This window comes from Giraffa tippelskirchi, chromosome 1 (genome assembly GCF_054371585.1).
Source record: "Giraffa tippelskirchi isolate mGirTip1 chromosome 1, T2T-mGirTip1v1.2.pri, whole genome shotgun sequence".
NCBI classification, from domain to species: Eukaryota; Metazoa; Chordata; class Mammalia; order Artiodactyla; family Giraffidae; genus Giraffa; species Giraffa tippelskirchi.
The window spans coordinates 192,550,565-192,572,585 of NC_137275.1; the positions used below are offsets into that span (position 1 = coordinate 192,550,565).

The window sequence follows — 22,021 nt, forward strand, 5'->3', positions numbered from 1 at the left end:
TGACATGTATCAGCCATGGGTTTACATGTGTTCCCCTTCCTGGACCCCCCACCCACCTCCCTCCCCATCCCATCCCTCTGAGTCATCCCATTGCCCCGGCCCTGAGCCTTTGTCTCATGCATCGAACATGGAATGGTGTTCTGTTTCACATATGATAATATACATGTTTCAAAACTATTCTTGAATTAAAATAAATTAAAAAAAAAAAGGAAAGAATGGACTGAGGCAATAGCCATCAATGGCTGCTAAAAACATTAGGTGAAAGGCTGAAGAGGAACCTTTGTGATGGAGATATCAGGCTAACTACACCACTAATCAATTCGAACAACACAAAATGAAGGACACCCATGTGTCCAGTGCCTCCTGATACAATGCAATGGGAAATATGGAGCACCACCTTGGAAGTATCCTTCACAAAAAAGTTGAATTAAAATCTGATCGGACCTTGAGGTTTAATTACCACTCTGCAGAAATACCGGAGACAGAGGACTACAGATGAAATAATTATTGAAGGTAATCTAGTGGGTGGGTACAGATGAAACAAGACTAGCCCTAGGTTGATAATGATTTAAGTCAAGTGATTCACTTTACCTTTTTCTTCACTTCATATATGTTTGAAATTTTCTATGACAAAATGTTTTAACATTTTTGAGAAAGTCTGCAGACTGGAAACTGCCTCCTTCTCCAGCCCACTGACCTGTGGGGAGAGTAGTTGCAATGTGGACTTTTTCAAATGTTTCCTGAACCCTGAGAGTTGGCCTTTGAGAGCTGAAACGAAAGCAGGACATCCTCCCCTAGTGTCAGTAGTGGGGTTCTCCAGGAAGGCCCCCTCCACCAACAGGACTATACAACAGCCAGGGCTCGGACGGCCAGGGGCAGAGCCTCCTCCAGCCCAAGCCCACTCCATAGAACCTGCTCTGGGAACCAATGGGAGCACAGAGCACTTCCATCTCTCAGTTCAGTTCAGTTCAGTCACTCAGTCGTGTCCAGTTCTTTGCGACCCCATGGACTGCAGCATGCCAGGCTTCCCTGCCCATCACCAACTCCCGAAGCTTACTCAAACTCATGTCCATTGAGTCTTCCATCTCTAGCCTGGCCTAATCAGGGCCCAGCCAAGGAGGCCAAGGACTCTTCTCATTTGGTGATAAGAATAATAAACCATCTCCCCACCCTCTCCTGTAAAAATTCCCTTGGGAAGCACTGGCAAAAACATGGAAATCACCAGCTCTTTAATCACCATCAACCTTTAGATCAGAAATGATACAGTAATTTGCAGTTCATTTTCATATACATGATCTTATGTTTATTTTATAAATAGTTTAAAAGATTAGGAGCTTGGCCAAAGGTCATAACAAAAGGGCTAGAGCTGGAATATGCCCACCCAACTACCTACCAGGGCTGTGCACAGCTCCTGCCCTGAGGCCCATGCCCCTCACTAGCTCTCCCTGATCTCTACACACACACACACACACACACACACACACACCGCTCAAGGATACTCAGACCAATTCCTCTCCTGGAATTCCCTAAGACTGCCTAGTTGCTATAGCTCTGCCCCTGGCAAATGAAGGCTCTGAAACATGAAGTTCCATCAGGAAATCGATGCAGAGGCTGATAGCTGAGCAAATCTTGGTTGCTGATAGGTTCTCTTTGGTGCCAATGTTTTCTATCTTGAATATCATCCCCCAGCCTGGTCTCCTTCCCTGACTGCATGTAATAATGTTCCCTCCTCTTCCCCAAACTACTTACTAGCCACCACCACCTTCCTACATCATGATCCCCATTATCCTCTAAGTTTATGACCTCCTCTGAGCCAGGGCTGCAAGCAGCAGACCTGCTGAGAGCAGAGAGGACTTTCTGGAAGCTGAAATCCTCAGGGAACCCCTTTGGGATTTGCAGGAGGCCCAGTGGAGGTCCTTCTCACCAGCTGCTGCAATTAACATGTCAACGTGACTGCTGGCTTTCCCACCAGAGGCACACCTCCCCCTGGACAGAATGGCTTTTAGCATTTGGTTTTTGTGCTAAGGAGAATGTGAACCCCATGCCTGACAGACAAAGAACTGGACATTGAGGTTGGCACTCTTCCCTTCCTCTAAGAGCTCCTGATATATGCTTTTTCATCTCCAAGAGGATGCATGCAAGTCATCCAATGGTGGAAGACCCAGGTAGGAGTTCTTCATCAGCAGAACTAAGTTTTTTGCTCACTAACTATTACACATCACTACTATATTCATAACTTTTCCAGCCTCACAACAGAGTGGGCAGCGTGATCATCAGCTGCGCCACCAACAGGAGAGTGGCTGGATTGACTCCCCCATTTTTCACTTTTTTTTCAAATAAGTGCCCTTTAAATCTTTTTTTTTTTTTTTTTTTAAGATTTAATTAATTTGTCTTTGGCTGTGCTGTGTCTTTGTTTCTGTGTAGGCATTTTTTCTCTAGTTGAGGCGAGCAGGGGCTACTCTCCAGTTGCAGCGCATTGTGGTGGCTTCTCTTGTTGCACAGCATGGGTTCCAGGTGCTCCAGCTTCAGCAGCTGTGGCTCATGGGTTCTAGAGCATGGACTCAATAGTTGTGGTGCATGGGCTTAGTTGCTCCATGGCATGTGGGATCTTCTCGGACCAGGGATCATCCCATGTCCCCTGCATTGGGCAGGCAGGTTCTTTATCACTGAGTCACCAAGGAAGCCCCTAAATCTTTTTTTTTTTTTAATTCACTTATTTGGCTGTGGTGGGTCTTAGTTGTGGCATGTGGGCTTCTCTCTAGCTGTGGAGCTGCATGGGCTCAAATGGGCTCAATAGTTGAGTAGCACAGCCCCGTGGCATGTGGGATCTTAAGTTCCTGGACCACGAATCAAACCTGCGGCTCCTGTACTGCAAGGCAGTTTCTTAACCACTGGACCACCAGGGAAGTCCTAGGGAGTTACTCTTTGTCAGAGCACTCAAGCTCCTTCTCGTCCTGTGGTCTGAGCTCAAATATCACTTTCTCACCAGAGCCTCTCCTGACACCCCCAATCTAATGTGGGAAGCTTTATTATTCTCTCATGCTACCTTGTTCCTATCTGTTCTCTCTCTTTTCATAGTTTGTCACTGTAATTTTGTTTGTGCATCTTATCTGTTTGACATCTTTCTTTCCCACTGGATTGCCAGTTCGTAAAGGCAGGGCCCATGTTTGCTTTATTTACCATATCATTCCTTGTGTCTAGCATAGTGTTTTGAATATAGCAGGTGCCCAAAAGCTATTTTTTGAATCACAAGTGAGTGTCCCAATTCATGTATCCCCCTGAATCTCTCATAATTCCCTACATGTTCCATATACTCTGCTAATGAAGTCCCACCTAGTCATCCCCCTCTGGGTCTCTCCTGCTCCCCTCCTTAGAATCACCTGGCAACCTCCCCACTCTTACTAATTTTTAAAGGATACAGGTATAGTCTTCTATCATTTTATTTCATGAGAGCAAGTTTCTTCTTTGCCAAACTGTGAGTGAGCTTTGGGAGCAGAAGCTATCTGTCCAGGAGTTAAAAATGGGGGGTGGGGTGGGGAGCAGTTGGGTGATGAGACTCACAATGTATCATAAGTGGACACTGCAAATCAGGAAGTCATATGTATCAAGTTACATGCTCGAGGTTAGAGGCTTTGGGGATTGGTTGAGAACTCAGTACAACAGTCAGGGAAGGCTTCCTGGGGAAGAAGAGTTTATATGGATTTCTGAAGCATGGGAAAGAATGGAATAGGCCTAGAAGGAGAGGAGAGAGAATATTCAATAGGAGAGCAAGGCTTAAGATGCCAATAGATGAGAGGAGGTGAAGGGAGGGCCTTGCTGGACCTACTGGGAAGAAAGTTGGCATGAATGGTAGAAAGTATGGCCAGCTGGAAGGAAAAATAGTATAGATGCCTTAAAAGCCAGCAGAGAAATTTAAGTTGATACAGAAGAACTTAAGCTCCAGATTGTGAGGGAAATAACACAGGCCTCAGAGTCAGGATGCCTGAATTCTAGTCTCGGCCATGCCAACCTCCAGCTGGGCAATGGCCAAGTCTATGTATCTTTGTGGAATTCTGCTGGCACATCTGTAACATAGGCACAAATTATTTTCCCAATCTATTGCACAGGTGGGGTTCAGGTGTTTTGGAAACATCTTTGCACCTACCTTAACAAGGAATCCAAGATAAAGATAAGACAACTGTATCCATAAACTTCACACAAAGACAATGGATTAAGGCCATTGGATGGATAGAATGGAGAATTCACATCTTATTGAAGGAGAGGAAAGGATACGTGAAGAACATGGCATTTTTGATTGCCCTTGAAAGACAGGAAAGATTAGAAACACATAATAACAGACAACTAGGAAAGTGCTGCTCATACTAAGCTCCACAGTGAATTTTGGGGGTCATGTTTATATCGCACACACTTAATAGAGTCATGTTTAATGCTGGAATGTTGTTTCTAGCTCCTGCTCTACAGAGAGTGTGGCATTTTGCAAAGAGAAACGTGTCTTCTAGGTGCCTGGCTTCTGGCCCCATTTAGGAACTGCTGCCACAGGCAACACAAGGCAATGGAGTCTAGAGGCAGAAGCATGTCCACGCTTTCACCCAAAGGCACTGGTTCCTCCCTGTGAAGCCCCAGGTAATATGAAGTCTTCCATCTTTCCTTCCTTAACTCTAGTCCTTTAGGCATTTGAAAACCTTAAAATGCTTTAGTGCTTTTTCTGAGACTGTTGCTTTTTCTGCTTTGTTTTTACCGGCTGAACAGCCTCAGTTCTTCCAACTATTCCTACAGGACACGGTTTTGACTCCTTTCATTTCCAGTCCTTTCTTCTTTTGAAGGATAACATCAGCTGCAGATGCAGCATTTGGACGGCGCGGACCAGTGCAGAGTAGGACTCTCGCCTCCTAGGACCTGAACTCCACAATTCTATAAACATAGCCTAATAGCATATTAGCTTGTCTGGTGGCTGTGTCACACAGTGGACTTCCATTAAGCATCTGTCCACATAGCACTAGCTCTCTTTGAAGGTCTACCCTAGTCTACCCACTCACACACCCTCACCTAGGTTCCTATTTAAATTCCACATGTAAATTCCAAGGTGCTGAATTCAGCCAGCTACATCTCTGAGCATAAGAGTCATGTTACACATAGGCAGCATAGTTTCTACTAAGTATGAACCCACTACCTCACTAGCCCCCGTGGACTTTTATCTATATTAGCAGCCAGCCTGTCCTAAGATTTCATTGCAGTTTCTTGCCTTGGTTCTACATTACTAAGCAAAGGGCTACCCTATTTCAGATGTGTCCTAAGTTCAATATAACAATAGGTACAGGGACTTCCCCGGCAGTCCTGTGGTTAAGATACTGCACTTCCACTGCAAGGGGCGGAGGTTCAATCCCTGGTCAGGGAAATAAGATCCCGCACGCCATGTGGTGGGGCCAAAACAAAAAAACAGGTATGGCCATTAAATATGATCATAAAACTTCCACTGACAATAAAGAGAAGTACAGTATCAGTATTTTGAATGGTGGCAGCCCCACAGTTATCTATACTGGTCAGATCACATGAAGAGGTCTGTGTCTATGGCCAGGAGTGGGAAACTCAAAAGCGTCCACTGGAGCAGCTAGGATGACTAGAGATTTGGAAACCAGAGTCCAGGAAAATGGTTGAAGGAAGAAACAAAGCCTGTTTAGCTTGGGAAACAGAATGCTAAGGCTGTATAGCCCACGGTAGGGCCTCTCCCCTCCCATAACTGCTGGCTTAAGGATTTCCTCTCAGAGCCTACTTCTTCTTGCTCCTTTGGCTGTGGGCTTATAGTTTCATCTTTAGTGTGGCCAACCGCTTATGAGATATTTATGAGATCTCTCTCTGAATCTGCCTCTCTTCCCCTCTTATCTGCTCAGCAGAGTCAAGGTTATTCCCTCTTACATGGCCTATTTCCAAAGGATTGTTACCTTTATACCAAGTCAATACTTCAAAAATCCATGCTGAAGATCAGGGTAGGAAAGATCAGTTTTCTCCATTCATTTCTTAAGGAGCCACATCCTAAGACTCCAGCCCTCAGTGAAACAGACTGCTAAGCCAGCTACCATCTCCAGGAGAATTCCTTTCCTGCATTCCTTGCCTAGGATGGCTATGACGATGCAAGGTTATGGCAAGCAGAACACTAGAACTGATGTTCCCCCACTGAAGACTATGGTAGACATGAAAGCTCAACCAGGTCACTGTTTCTCTTTGAACCAGGACTTAGTCTCAGGATTCACCATAACATATGCTCCAGGCAGCTGGTACTAATCAGCGGGCACTGGAATAAGGGGTGAACAGAACTGAGGCAAGTAGCAGCCACACCACAATTAAAAGTAAAATACTAAGTGGGTAAAGCGTACAGTATATAAATTATATCTCAGTGAAGCTGTCAAAAAAAAAGAAAAGTTAATGGTAAAAATGCTGGTTTCACCAAAGCAGCATTTAGTAGAGGGACTTGAAGGAAAGCAACCCCCCTTCCCCTTAGCATTATCTTGAGAAAAAACTAGGCATTTGATATTTGCTTCCATACCTGACCAAAGTTCACTAAGAACTTCCTACCGATCACAACAAGTTCAGATCCTCACATAAAGCAGCAACATCCTATTAGAAACTAGCAGGAGGCAAAATGGTGTGGCTTATAAAACAGGCTCAGAAGAACTTGGAAGAATAGAAACCTAGACTCCGTCAGAAAAGAAACTAATTTTTTTTTAAAAATTATTAATTTATTTATTTGTTCTGTGCCAGGTCTTAGCTGCAGTATATGAGATCTAGTTCCCTGCAGGGATTGAACCCGGGTCCCCTGCATTGAGAGCACAGAGTCTTAGCCACTGGACTGCCAGGGAAGTCTCAAGACTAATTTCTAAGTCAGAGTTTCCCAAAGAGTATTCCACAAAACACAACGGTTCTATAAGATGTTAATAGATATAACAAGGAAAAAGTTCCATAGTTATGTAAGCTTGAGAAACACTGGGTTAAACAAAGCTGGAAAGGTTTCTTTATTGCAGGGCTTCTCAGAGTCTTTAAAACGCTAGCAAACATTGTGATAGGATAGAGTGTATAGGTTCCCAAAGGAATTTGTCTATAAACTCTTTTATCCCCCCATAAAGTATCTCAAAGGACCAATATTCTTAAGAATATACTATAGGAAATGCTGGTCTGAGCCAGGCTTGCCTGAGAGCTTCACTAATTCCTTTGTAAGGATAAGACTGGAAATTAATATGGGAACTATAAATCATTTATAGTTTACACATAATTATGTTTAAGTTAACTACATTGTAAAATATATATGGTTCTCACACCACAGTTTGGGTGCAATTAATTCAATCAATCTTAGTTAAAGTACCCCTTCAGGTACTATTCCAAATAGATAGATGGGGTGGACTCTGGTTATGACAGCCAAGAGTCTGGTGATGAAAACAGGGAAAACCAGGCCAGGAACCACAGTAGCTGGGCTCATTTCTGCCTGGGTGTAGCCTCTTGTCATACTTAATACTTCCTGGGGCTAGAATGGTCATTCAGAGAACACTCTTTATAGCCATTGTGTGTGTGTGCTTAGTGGCTTAGTCGCGTCTGACTCTTTGTGACCCCAGGGACTGTAGCCCACCAGACTCCTCTGTCCATGGAATTTTCCAGGCAAAAATGCTGGAGTGGGTTGCCATTTCCTCCTCTAGGGGATCTTCCTGACCCAGGGCTGGAACCCATGTCTCTTTCATTGGCAAGAGGATTCTTTACCACTGAACCACCTGGGAAGCCCCCTTTACAGCCATTAGTCCCCTCTTACTTGTATACACAGTCACATACATTATCATCGTTACAGAAACTTAAAATTCACCCTCAAGAGACACAGCCATCTGATCCTCAATTTGACATCTCTAAATAACAAAAACAAACACAAGTATATATTTGCTTGAACTGGTTCCTAAGAATGTAAAGTGTAGAGGGATCTTCCATGGCCCCCACCTACCCATTCCTCAGGCCAGACCCTCTGGGCCTTGTTCCTAGACAACTTCCCCACTCCAGAGTCCCTCCCTAAAGCCAGGAGCTCGCTCTGCTGCTCCAGGGGGAAGGCCTCTGGGTCATGTGCCAGTTTCTGAACTGCAGAGCTGAGCCAAATCCAGAGCTGCTTCCAGCTCTGCCTCCTTCCTTCCTTCCTTTCTCCCGCCCAGATGGCCAGATTCCCACCAGAGTCTCCTTAGGAAACAATGACTTGAGAGCCTGCTGAGCCACGCCTCTTGCTTCCTTCAACCAGCACCTCTGGGTATCAGCCCTAAGCCTGATTCTCTGCTTCCTGCCTCCTCTGGGGCTTCCTGCACCAATCCTCCTGGGTTCTGCTGGAAGACAGGAAGCAGCTAAGCCAAGATGCTGAGTCTCAGGACTTCCCTGGTGGTCCAGTGGCTGAGACTGTGCTCCTAATGCAGGGAACCTGGGTTCTACCCTTGGTCAGGGATCTAGATCCCACATACCACAACTAAGAGTTCACACGCCATAACTAAAGATCCCATGTGCTGCATCTAAGACCCAGCACAGCCTAAATAAATAAATATTTAAAAAAAGAAGCAGCAGCTGAGTCTCCCATGTCCCCTTTCCAGACAAAAGGCTCTATCTGGCCTCTCAAAGAGGGTGGAGGGTCCCTGAAGCTGATCAGGTTGAAGTGAGGAAGGCTCTGCTCACTCTGAGCCATAGTCAGTCGAGGGCAGCAGGCAGCTGGGGGTTGGAAATGACTCAGCTTGTCTCCCAGCTACCATGGAGCCAGGTAACCTCCTGGTACCACATGCCATCTGCAAAGGCTACACTAGGAGGTTTTGAGAAGCCAGCTTACCCTGGAGCGATCTCAACGCAGAAGCATGCTACCCTGCCTGGAAGACAGCAGCCTGGGTGTTGCTCCTATACCAGGTGCAGCTTTCCAGGCTGGTCTCAGAGAAGGGAGGTTATGACAGCCAAGGAACATCTGTATATATGTTCCTTTCCATTCTGACTCTTGCAAGTGAAGCAATAACTCACACAATTATTCTAGAAGAAATCAGTGAACCAACCAGTCAGAAAACCAGAGGTTTGACCAGAATGATGGTAGAAGGCAAGGCAAGGCCATAAAATGCAACATCAAACACTCTCACAACCAACAGAGAATTTTATTTTTCCTTTATCAAAGTGCTGCTGGGAAGAAAAAAATCAACCATGGCTCCTTACTGCCACCAATTCACTTGCATCCACTAAAGCAGGTTACAGAGGGAAAGCATTCACTGGCAGATGAGTGCATTTCTCCATATCCTTTTGAGACTGTGGGGCCAGTGTCACTCTGCTCTTCAGTATTTTGGGACTCCTAGGTCCCCCATCACCCCAAGATTGCAGCTTCAGCAGCAAAGCAGAGGAAAAAACAAAGCAGTCTTCCCCCATACAAGAAGTTCCTGAAGCCAAGAGGTACACAGACCCTTCAAATTTCCCTGGGCAGTGATGGTACCTCTTTGCCATCCAGATATCTATGCCAGAAATCTGGGAGTCATCCTTGACTCCCCACCTCTCCACTCTACCTCCAAACAGGTACTATATCTGTATATATGTTCCTTCCTCTCCTTCTGCTTTGGTGTAGGCATTCATCATTTCTTGCCTAGATTATTACTGTGTGTGTTAGTCATTCAGTTGTATCTGACTCTTTGCAACCCCATGGACTGCAGCCTGCCAGGCTCTTCTGTCCATGGAATTATCCAGGTAAGAATACTGGAGTGGGTAGCTATTCCCTTCTCCAGGGGATCTTCCCAATCCAGGGATTGAACCTCGATCTCCTGCATTGCAGGTAGATTCTTTACTGTCTGAGCCACCAGGGAAGCCCAGATTATTATTATACCCACCTTCATATTAGTTGCCCAACCTCCAATCTCACCTTTTCCAGTCTCTCAGCCACTGCTGGAGTGACAGTCCTAAATTCAAATTTGGTCATGTTATTTCCTTAACTATAAGCCTTCATTTATTCAAATGCATCCTTTTGATCCTTCCTTTATGCTCTTTACCTGGAACTCTTGTCCTCACCTCCTCATATTTGTCTGCCAAGTTTCTGGGCCTCTTCTAAGAGCCCATTCAGCAATGTCTCCTCTGTGAAGCCTTCTCTGACCACTAGATGAGAGGCCTTTGTGGACCTGGTTCTTACTTCTTACAGGGCTCATTACCCCGAATGCCTCGATCTGTCTTGACTGTGTATATCCATCTCTGGAGCAAGAGGGTGTGCTACTGAGCCCAGCACAACATTTAGCAGAAAGCAAGTTGTTAGTGTTTGTTGACTGAGGAGATGAGCAATAAGGGAGGAGCTGGAGGACTGAGCAAACCTGATCCTCATTTTGCAATATAGGAAGAGAGAGAAGGGTGTGCCTCTTTCAGAGCCTGAGAAATGCTACTGGGTCATGAGCTACGTGGACCACTAGGAGAATCCACCCTTAAACTGAACAGTCATCTTCCTATGGATATAAGGAGGTGACCCTAAGGTGCCCCAACCACAGAATATATGTAGGTCGATTTTCCATAGTGGCTTCTTGCTAGCTTTACAATGTTCCCTCGGCCACTTTCAGGAGCTGCTGTGGCCCACCCATTAAATTAATGTCCTGACCATCCCCACCCCTGAGTACCAGGAGTCAAGAGGAGTCTGAAACTCTTTTCCAATCTCACATGGTCAAAGGGTCAGAACCTCAGCATTCCCCCTGGGAGGTATCCCTCTTTTCCAGGAATGCCCTCCATTGATCTCCACCCTTTCCTAACAAGTATCTAAAACCTTGCTGTAGCCATTTGAGCCCAGCCTTCTGCTGACCACCCCCTAGAGAGATCGTGCTTGTCTTTATCTGTAAACTACCTGGAATTGAGCATATGCTCATGAACTAAACAAATGTGTTCATGGATAACCTGGGTTTCAGTGAGGCTAGACTAGTATTTCTTTCAAGTGCACAGAGACCCCACCTGGTGCCAAATGCCCTTTTTTTTTTTTGGCACCAAATCTCTTCCTCTCCAATTACAGTCAAAGAGAAGACATATAAACTGAGGCTGTACCAACCAGCCCAACAGACAGACAATAGGGCCAGAGAGCCTATCCCTGCTGCTGATACAGACAATAGCCAAAATTCAACCCATCTGCTCAACAGTGAACTGTGGACAGCTGGGAGCCTCTCTAGATCACTGCAGTGTGTGGCTTGGCCACAGAACTGACATACAAGATATGCCTGTCCCTGTCAGTTTCTTGGGGAAAATCTGTGCTCAGAAACACTCAGGAGTGTCTAGGAGATAGACACAGCAGGAGAGGAACCCAGGGACTAGCTCTCCAAGAGGAGCTCTCATTCCTTTCATAAAGAGACAGAAAGAGAGCTTGGGGAGCTCTCAGGGCTGGGCTCAGGCCTGGTTCAGCTGCAGAAATGCAGCCACGCCAATTAAACAACTGGTGTGATGAGGAAAGGAGGGAGGGGACTCCCTTCAGGCAAATTCCCACCCGGGACAGGAGGCTCCTGCAGCTGTGGCAACAGCAGCACCAACAACAGAACAGGGACCTCTTCCTCTTCCTCCCACAGAGAACTAATGCTTAAATTAGCACCTTGGAAACACCCAGATCTGCGGGCTGTGCTTTTTCTCCCAGCTCGGGCCACTCCCCTGGGCCTCCTATTCAAGCGCAAGTTTCCCTTATAAGTAAAATAAAAAAAAGATGTTTTCCATCTAGAATTCATCCTTCCAAGTAAGGAACGGCCCCTGGATTCTTCCAGCCACTCTAGGGTGGGATGGGGTTCTTTGCTGATCAAACCCATGTGACAGGCTACTATCAGTTAGCACAGCTTGGTCCTGAAGGGGCAATGATACTGACACCAGTATTGCCCTGTTTCCCTCAGGATTTAAGGAGACAGCCCCCACTCCACCTTTAGAGGGCCTCACCCTGAGGGGGGTGAGCATGAACAGTAACTTCTGTGGAACTGTGAGCTCCAGAAGCCAGGGCTATATCTGTATTGCTGACCACTGTGTCCCTAGTACCTAGTGCAGTACCTGGAATAGAGCTGGTGCTCACCAAATATTTGGTGAATGAATATGCTGGAACAATGACATCAGGACGCTATGATATTCTTTGGAACAGCAAGGAACTATTATTTAAAGAAATAGTTTGTCTTCACTTCATAAATGGGAAAATTGAGTCCAGAGAAGAGAGATTTCCTAGAGGTCTCAATAAATAATGGCAAAAAATGAACTAGGTCACAGCTGAGTCTTAGACCCTGGTTTTCATGGTCTACCCAAACACCCCTAAAGAGCTACTCTGCTCTTCTCTTCTGCAGTATGCCACCTCAATTCCTTACGCCCTGAAATGAAGACTCTTGGGGAAACTCCACACAAGATTCTATTGGTCTCAATAGCACAAAGAGCACTTAAGGAGTTCTGTGCATGCGTGCATGCATGCTAAGTCACTTCAGTTGTGTCCGACTCTTTGCAACCCCATGGACTGTAGCCCATCAGGCTCCTCTGTTCATGGGGATTCTGCAGGCAAGAACACTGAAGTGGGTTGCCATGCCCTTCTCCAGGGATCAAATCCATGTCTCATGTCTTCTGGATTGGCAGGCAGGTTCTACACCACTAGCGCCACCTGGGAAGCTCAAGGAGTTCTAGGAATCCTCAGCTTTGACGTGGGAACAGAGATGGGGAGGTAGAGACATGCAGGGCAATGGCTATGACCCCTAAATGGGGGATGACTGTATTGCTGTTTCCATAAGATTCAGCCTCAACAAAGTATTCTCTTGTGGAGAAGTGCTCCTTTAGTCTTCAAGAAAAGAGTCTGAAGGCAGTCAGAGCTTTTCTGATAACTGCCTCCTTGCCAGAAGCACTTCTACTCTGGAGCCACACAGACCAGAAGCAGTTCAGAAGTCTTCTGAGGCCACTACTCACTCAAACAAACCATCATTGATAACTTCATTCAATAACAGAGGCATCAGGGACAACTCAGAAGCCTGGTGACCCCTTCCTTCTCCCCACTCCCTGGAAAACAGCTATTGCCTCCCTCCTTAGGAACCCCAGATAAGAGGCAAGAACCAACTCATTGCTCTCTTCTGATGCCTTGGATCTCTTCCTCTGCTCCTTCATCTGCCCTCCTTTTGATTCTTGCTTAGACAAGAACTGGAGGGGCAGTCTAGCTTGACAAGCCAGTTGGCTGGAAGGATCATCCAGAAAGGAACGTTCTCTTAGCCCAGTCTGAAGTTCTTCAGGTTCATGGGACAGACTTCTTACCAAGATTTTCTGGCCCTCAAACAACCCAATAATGGTATCTGACTAGGAAAACAGTCCATCAGCATCTCTTTCCCCCGTTTAATATTGTACACTTCTGTAGAACTTCTCTGTTTGGGCTTCTAGAACTGTCTAAGTCATCACGAAAGGGGGGAAAAATGACACATCTCCTGCCAGGTGGCTTCTAATGATTCCCTCTACCATCTCCAAAAGGTGTGGCTTAGAGTAGATCATGGGTCCCTGCCAAGGTCTGTCTTGGCTGCTGTAATGGACACATTACTTGCTCAGAATGCCGCAAAGCACATCTGTCAGCCAGGGGCGGGGTGGGAGTGGGGGGCAAAGGTAGAATCTGTTACTCACCTTCACTTAACACAGAGAGGAGAGGGTTAGGAACCCCAGAGCTTCAAGACTTGGAGAGCTCTGTTCAGCTCCAGCTGAGCTCAGAGAATACCGCACCCACACCTTCAGATTCTCAGCCTGCCTTGCCTCCTTCCAGCTCCCACCCGGACTCCAAGTGGGAAAGAAGGAAAACCAAAGCGAACAGAGCCGAGGTACTCCCCCTCTTCTCCCTCTCTCTATACCAGTGGGAGAGACGCCGCCGCTAGGCCTCAGCGTGTCTCGCCGGGCAAATGTACAAGCCAGTCAGGTATACACGGGGAGCGGACGCCAGTGGGAATGGTCTCCCCGAGGCCAGCCTCCGTGCACGGCCCTCCCCCTTCCATCCCCTCCGCGCCGGCAGCGATGACATCATTCTTCCCTGACTCCCGGACCGCGGGCAGGATCGGAGCCCAGCAAGGACTCCCAGCACGCAGGCCTAGGATGCTCGGGGCTCTTCCGAACCGGTGGGCACAGGCGGCTCCTGTGCGGCCCCGCCCCCTCTCCCAGCGGTTCCGAGCTCTCTCATTTGAGCCCTGGATTCTCCATCTCGCCGCCGTGCTCTCTTCTTCCCGGCTCCTGCATCCCCAGCCTAGATTGCGTGCACTCTCCTCCGGAGAAGAACCAAATTCCCAGGTCCTGCACAGACACCGTCCCCCTACCGGTCCTCGGCCCGGGCCCCGCGTTCCCACCCATTGCCAGTGAACTGTCGGGCAGGCCTCTCCTCCTCTACAAACCTATTCGCGTCCCTCATACTGACTGCCCCTGGCCCCCTCCCCCGCTCTGAACACCACAGGCCTCTAGGTCTAAACGCCTCCCTACCTCCCATCCTCGCCCCCTAGGCCTGCCACCGGCGGTGCCCCGTGACAGTTCTCTTCCTTTCCCCGCAATGGGCCTCCACTAACGGTGTGCACCACTGTGCCCCTGCTCGGTTCCATCCGACGGCGCTCCCCGTAACTCCCTTGGCCTGCCTCCGCTGACAGGGCTCTCCGCCCTTACAGGCCCCTTTACTGCCATCCCACGTATTCTCCCACGGTTTTCTCGTCCTACAAGTCCCCCTCCCCCGGCGATGCGTTTTCCTAGCTCTCTACACCATCCGAGGCGTCCGCACAGTCCCCAAGGCTTGACTCCCTTCCTCCCCCTCCGGCAGCGCCCCCTCCCGGCCCTGGCCTGCCCGCCGCCCGCCCCCTCACCAGCGGCTGCATCTCCGAGTGCGCGGTGGGCACCTGGAACCGGTCGATCTCCTCCATCATGGTGCCGGCGGGCGAGCGGGCCAGGGGCCGGGCGCGGCCGGGGACGCCGACGGGGACCGCGCGGGGCGGCGGCCCCAGGTGCCGGGTGGGTGGTGCAGACTAGGCCGCCCCGGACCAGTCGGGCAGATGGAGAGTTGGGCGCGGGGCAGGAGATCTGCAGGCGGGCTGAGGCCGGCGTGGCTCCGTCGGCTTGCTCAGCGCTACAGCGTCAGTGGCCCGGCAAAGCCGCAGGTCTTGCCTCGCCTCCTCCTCCGCCGCCGCCTCCTGTCAGCAGCTCAGCCACTGCGGTGACTCGGCAACTCCACTTCCGGGTCCGGGACACCGCCTGAATCCTGCATTATTCACGAGGAGGCGGTGTCTGGAGCCCGAGCCCCTCCCGCATGCAGGAGTTCTAGTGGCGCGGCCGCCGGTCGTCTTGCCTGATGGGGCGGGGCCTAGTGGAGCCGGTGATTCCCCGCGCGCCCAGCCCCGCCTTCCCCTCGAGCCGGGAGGGGGCATCAGAGGCGCCTGCGCCTTGGCTGCTGGTTAGTTGCTGGGTAACCGCGTCGAGGGAGGAGACGATTCCCTTCTGCAAGGGCGCGGAGGACCCACAACGTCGGCTGTCCCCAAAGAACCCCTGAGACTGGGAATTGAAGTGAAAGAGAATCTGGATTTTCTGTGCATCATTGAGGGGACGGACAAACTTCTTGTCCTCAGGCGGAGGAGCGTTTCGTAGGGGCTCCAAGTGTTGAGATGCTTCCTGCTTCTTCAAAGATGCCCCATAAACAACCGCCTCCTCGTAAGCAGGTAACACACCTCGACCTGCTCTGTCTTGATGACCTCTGACCTTCGCTGCCAGTGACCACCGATCATACCTCTGCTACTGACGCTTCATCTTCCTTTCCCTGTTGACTTCCTCCCTGTGACTCCTGGCCTGTGTTCCCAGTGACCTCTGACCCGGTCCTGCTCTCTCCCACTAATCCTAGCCTCCTCTGCCACACTGCCCCCCCCCCCACATTGCCCCGATCCGCTGTTTCCTACTACTCTTTCATTTGTCCTCCTCTCACCACTCCATCCCCTCACTCCATGACCCATCCTGACCAGCCCATCCTTCTTAAGCCCCTACCCCGTCTCTTACCAATACGTTCCTCATTGCCCTCACAGCCTTGTCCCAAAGAATTTATTTTTCCCGTCCTTTGCTGAGTGCCCAGTGCTGGGCTAGGTGGAGACACAGGCCTTTGGGAGCTCACAGAAGAAGTGCAGGAGAACTGTACAGGAGACACAGATTATATATGGGGTTGTATGCTTCAGGTCTTCTGTGTTGGGATACTTGTGAGGAGAGAGCACTCAGACAAAGACAAAGAGGAAAAAAGCTCTTTTCCCATCCCCTTTCACACACTGCACACTCCAAACTGGCCCATCCATACTGCCCTTGTTGCCACCTGGACAGATGTCATCTCTTCTCACAGGAAACCTAAGAGTCACCCCTCTTAACCCACCCAGCTCACCCTGGAAGGAAAAGTAAGGCCCAGCTTCTTGAGGAGCTCTCTGTGGCGAAGCCACTCAGTCCTTCAAGGATCACTTTTCCCAAACTCTTTACGAATTATCGGGCTTCCCTGATAGCTCAATTGGTAAAGAATCCACCTGCAATGCGGGAGACCTGGGTTCTTTTCCTGTATGGCCTTGCCCTAGTTTTATGTCAGGGTTGAACTGTGTTTTGAAGCTCGTACTGTCCTTGGGGCTACTGACTCTTACTTTACATGCAGCTTGTTTTAAATTCGGCATTGCTGAGGACTGGTTCACATACAACAAAATGGACCATTTTAGCTGTATATATTGACAGGTTTTACAAAGTTATACAGTTGTGAACCACTACCACAATAAAGATATAGCACACTTCCTCTATTCCCCAGAGTTTCCTTGTGCCTCATCCCAGTCCATTCTCCCCATCTTCCTAGCCCCAAGTAATTACTAATCTGCTTCTGTCAGCTACAGATTGGATTTTTCTAGGGGTTTGAACAAGCTTGGGAATCAGCTTCTTCAGTCCATTAGGGAAGACATTAGGGGTTTTAGGAAAACTGAGAGTGGAGAGAGGTGACAGCAGATAGACAGAAACGTGGGTTAACTAGCCTTGCACACATCAGTGCTGCCGCTTGGAAGGAAGGGTTGTTTTAGAACAGGGTAAATATACTTGTGTGGGATGTGAGCAGAAGCTGGGTTGTGCTAGGTTATATTCATCACTCTTTTGTCTCCATGAGGCCTATAGCCTGGGTCAGTTGTGAACTGGGTGTGGGACAACCTAGAGAACCCTGAAAAGTCCCTGTCCTCTGGAAACTCAGGCCTGTGGGGGAGACAGAACAAAAGCATATAAAGATAAGGGAGAATGCGATCCCTGGGGTTGAAAGGGAGAGAGGTATGCAGGTTGGAGCAGCAGAGAAGCTTCAGGAAGGAGGCAGCTATGACTTGGAGGCCTGCAGTGGAGAGAGAAGGTCAGGATTCGATTTGTTAGGGGACGGAGAAGAATTTAAACTCCATTGTTTGTATCAGTGATCAGGTCTTCTATTGGCTCCCTCTTGCTCTCAGAATAAAGTCCCAAAAGTCCAACTTCTTTGTATGGCCTAGAAGGCCTTGGCAGGTCTAACCTTTGCTACTCACCTGACTTCAGATCTCATCATTGTTCTGTGAAGATTCCTCAGTTCCACCACACTTGAACTGCCCTCGCTTCCTGGAAAATGACATCCACGCTGTCGTTCTCCTCTAAGCCTTTGACACTGCTATTTCCTCTGACTGTCTGGTACAGTCTCTTCTGTCTGCTGCCACCTGCCCCATGCCAACCTGCCCCAAATCTCTCCTTAATCTCCTGTTCATACATCACATCTCAGTTTGCCCAGCATATTCCCCTATCAAGGGTTAAGGTCCCTTTCTGGAGGCAGGATGTAGTGATATCTCCACTCGACGGTAAACTCTGATGTCAAGGATCATGTCTGTCTCATTCATTGTTGATTCCCCTGAACCTAGCACAATGCCTGGAATATATTAAATCCTGAAAATGGGTGGAATATGAATTCTAAATGCTTCCAATTGTTGTTTGGAAATTTTGATCTGGGTGAGTTTGAAGGAAAAGAAAAGGGTGAGCCTTGGATGAGGAGGCTGGTGGGGAGTGATAACAAGGAAATGTGACTGTAGAAGCACACTTTTCTGGGTTTATATTTATATCTGCTTTGGTAGTAAGGCTGTGAATGGTTCAGATTTGAAATATATGTACCCATGCTTTAAGAGCTGGGTGTTGGAAATTGAGGACAAAAATGCCGATGATATAAATATTCTCATTCAACAATTATTTATTGAGCACCTACTATATGCCAGGTATTGTTCTAGGTATTGGTGATGTTTGTTGTTGTTGTTTAGTCACTAAATTGTGTCGGATTCTTTTGAAACCCCATGGACTATAGTCTATCAGGCTTCTCTGTGCATGGATTTCCCAGGCAAGAATACTGGAGTGGGTTGTCATTTCAGGGGGTTTTCTCCAGGGGATCTTCCCGACCCAGGGATTGAACCTATGTCTCCTGCATTGGCAGGTGGGTTCTTTACCACTGAGCCGCCAGGGAAGCCCATTGGTGATATAGCAACAAACAAAACAAACACAAATCCCTGCTCTCATGGAGCTTATCTTTTAGTTGGAGATAAATTGTCAATAAACAAATAAGTAAAATATATCATTTGTCAGATGATGATGGGCGTCCTAAAGAAAAATAAGGCAGGAAAAGGAATAGGAAGTTCAGGGAACCAGAATATTATGGTTTCAACATAGTGGTTTGGCGGGGGAGGGGGGGAGCAGTGGCTCATAGAGGTGACATTTGAGAAAGACCTGAAGGCAGTGAAGGAATTAACTGTGTGATATTCTGGGGGGAAGGCATTCCTGACAGAGGGCATAGCAAGTGTAAAGTTCCTAAGATGGGAGCTTGCTCACACATGTTCTGGATCAGCAAGGAAGGATGGAGGAAAGTGGCAGGAAATAAGGTCAGAGACGTGTTCCCCTCTATTCCAGAGGGTTAATCAAATAGCCATGGCATATTAAATTGATCATGATGAAGCTCCATGAATTATAATTTGTAATTAAAATTCATGAACGTCAGGCACCATAAACCAGGACCAGCTCAAAACATCACTGGTAATACCCCAATAACAGAGTGTCCTTCCTGAAAATTTCGAGAATTCCAACTGGCTGCGTGTGTATATGCAAGAGGAGTTTTGCATCGTTGCCAAACATTGCCTGGCAGCCAGACTCCTCAGCAGAGAACTGAATTAGAGTCTTCTGTGAACTCCAGTTAAAGGCTAATTTTAGTTAATGACTAACAAGTTTTAGTACTCTTTTATAACTCAGTTACCATAAAAAAAAAAAAATCAAAAGTCTGGAATTTTGCATCATTTGCCCGTAGGAGCCAAAGAAAAGTCTTGCATTTTTGGATCACTTTGTGTGATCTCTTCAAAAGCTCCTCTGGGACAGTACTTTTAGAAATACTGATCTTGATGAGGTGTAATGAGGGTAGGGGTAAGTGGGCAAGAGTGGGTGCAAGGTCCGAAGACAGTCTTAGATGATTCAGAGATTTTGAGTCTGATGACTAGGCCTGGGATCCACAGAAGAAAGGACAGGAGGAGGTAAACAGAATCGAAGGCACGTCGATACATTTCTCTTTGTCCTAAGTAAGATCCTCCCTCTTGTGACCCTTCTCCTCAGTGTCATCCTTACTTCCTCACATCCTTACACTCTCATCCTCATCTCTTCTTCAAGCCCTCAATCTGAGACTTTGCCCCTTTACTTCCTAAATCTCTTGAATCAGATCACTTTGTTCCTATTCACTGCCACCCCGTTAGCCCTGTCTTCCGTCATCTCTCACCTCGACAGCTGTAAAAGCTTTGTCAAGCTTTGTCACTGGTACTCGCCTCATCTACCCAGGTCCCTTCCAATCTATTCTCTATACCGTACCAAGTGATCTTTTTGAACTGTCAATCTGATTATGTCATCCCCCACTCAAAACCCTTCAATGACTTCCTACTTCTTTTAGGAGAGGAACCAATTATTTATCTTATTTATTATTATTATTATTATTATTTATTTGGCTGCCCTGGGTCTTAGTTTTAGCATGTGGGATCTAGTTCCTTGACCAGGGATTGAACCCCAACCCCCTGCATTGGGAGCTTGGAGTCTTAGCCACTGGACCATGAGGAAAGTCCCAAAGAGGGACCAAGTTTTAAAAAACCCCTCAGGTAAAAAAAAAAAACAACCTTCAGATGCCTCTATGGGCTGAGGCCTGCTTGGGTGTCTAAGCCTTAACTTGTACCACTGTTTCCCAGTCATTGCTGTACTTCGGTTCTTTGTTGTCCCTTCTTTGTGGAACATTTTCCGTGCCCTCTCTCCCTCACAGCTGCACTCACTCATAAGACTCTGGTCCAAACATCAGCCCCCACAACCACCTTAACGGCCTATGCCTTGTTTATGAAGAGAGTGAAGTTTTCTCTGTTTATAGTCTTATTGTCCAGTGATCTTCTCTTCTAGAGCATGCATCTCAGGGTGTAATTATTCACTTGTTTGCGTAATTATTTTATTACTGTATGTCTCTCCCATTAGACTGTGAGGCCTTGAGAGCAGGGCCTGTGCATGTTTTTCTTCACAGCTGTATTCTCAGCTCCTAACACAGTGGCCATTGCATTAGAAGCTCTCGACAAGTGATTGTTAAATGAACTATGGGATGCAGCTGAGGAAGTAGCATTGGGTACAGTGGAAGCCTGTGGTTGGAGATCCTAACACTGATTCTGGGGGAATGAGGGAAGATTTCTAGAAGGAACACCGTGATTCAAGATTTGGACAAAGGTCCAACATGTAGGATAAGAAGAACTGACCAGAGAGAAGTCTTCCTTAGAAGACTAAGGAAGAATAATGTTCTTCTGGGGAGGAGGGTGTTTATTGGTTATGTGGTCAGTCATGATGCATCTGCTAATGAAGAGAAGAACTAGACACAGCATTGGATTTGATAATTAGGAAGTCATTGAGGATCCTGGAAACAACTTTAGAGATAAAAAGCAGACTGAATTGAGCTAAGAAGGCATAAAGACCATGTAGACAGGATTTCTTTTTTTTCAGATGAAATTAAGGCTTGAATATGTTAAATGCTAAGGGGAGGCATTCTGAGAGAAGTTGAAGATGGAAGAGAGAAAATGAAGACTAGAACCAAGTGTCTGAGGAGGTGGAAGTGGATCAGTTGAGGCCAAGAGGTGGAACACTTTGTAACAGAAAAGGAGAAAGGAGGAAGGGATGGATGCAGATGAGGATAATTCAGAGGCTTAGTGACAGGAAGTTGAAAGAATTTTCTCTTCTCTTTCCCTAGTAGTGTTACAGAATTCCTTCTGGAAGTGGTAACTAGAAAATAAATTTTGCCAGTGGTTGTACCATTTTGTTATGATTACAGTCATGCTATTTTCGGAGTTATGGTCTGAGGTTTTTCATGCACAATTATCAGATTACAAAACAGCTGGGAGCATTTGAGGCCAGAGCTTGCTCTCCACCCCCATCCCCCACCCCTCACCTCATTTACCGTGGAAGCTAGCACATTGCTAGTACTCAGTACTTGCCAGGTAGTTGAATAATAATAGCAGAGGTATCTTGTGCTTATCCCTGGGCTTTGCAGCCTGCAAGCAGATGCTGAAGAATAATTTTGGTTCTCTGGCTCCAGCTGTGAACAAGCCATATGAAATTGTTTTCTGCCAGCTAGAAATTGGTATGGAGTGTTCAATTTTCCCAGTTGCTGAGACTGAGTGGTATGGAAGAAGTCAGCAAAGAACATGGCTGTTGATCAAACTAGTTTCACTGCTTTGTGTCTCACAATACTTTGTCCTGTTCACAGAGTCTCTGGATTCTGGTTTATGTAGTGTGTTTATGTCTTCCATTTAGCTCCCTTCCTAGATTTGAGAACCCTTGGAGTGGGACCAACTCAACTTTTATTCTTCTTTAGCTCCCATCCTAGCATCTGGTACATAGTAGATGCTTAATAAATACTGGATGAATAAATAATGACTGAATGAATTAGTGGGTGAGTAAATAATGACTGATGGAAAGGTGTGTGCATACATGCTAAATCACTTCAGTCATGTCTGACTCTTGGTGACCCTATGGACTG

At 47.3% G+C, this 22,021-nt stretch overlaps 2 protein-coding genes across 11 annotated transcripts in view; one reads left to right on the top strand and one right to left on the bottom strand.

The window, feature by feature from the left end:
- The window catches only part of FAM219A (family with sequence similarity 219 member A), a 60,916-nt gene extending 45,746 nt beyond the window's left edge, over nucleotides 1–15,170 (bottom strand). For 4 of the 8 annotated variants that reach the window (XM_081519981.1, XM_081519972.1, XM_081519942.1 and 1 more), the window contains exon 1: nucleotides 14,841–15,170. In XM_081519981.1, coding sequence (XP_081376107.1) covers nucleotides 14,841–14,867 — 27 coding nt within the window. In that variant the 5' untranslated portion in view covers nucleotides 14,868–15,170. Of the gene's footprint in view, nucleotides 1–14,807 lie in introns of all 8 variants that reach the window. The other 4 variants (XM_081519963.1, XM_081519952.1, XM_081519921.1 and 1 more) reach the window with 1 other exon arrangement.
- Nucleotides 15,171–15,390: 220 nt separating this feature from the next.
- The window catches only part of DNAI1 (dynein axonemal intermediate chain 1), a 66,901-nt gene continuing 60,270 nt past the window's right edge, over nucleotides 15,391–22,021 (top strand). For all 3 annotated transcript variants that reach the window (XM_081519416.1, XM_081519423.1, XM_081519431.1), the window contains exon 1: nucleotides 15,391–15,653. In XM_081519416.1, the coding sequence (XP_081375542.1) occupies nucleotides 15,600–15,653 (54 nt within the window). In that variant the 5' untranslated portion in view covers nucleotides 15,391–15,599. The remainder of the gene's footprint in view (nucleotides 15,654–22,021) is intronic.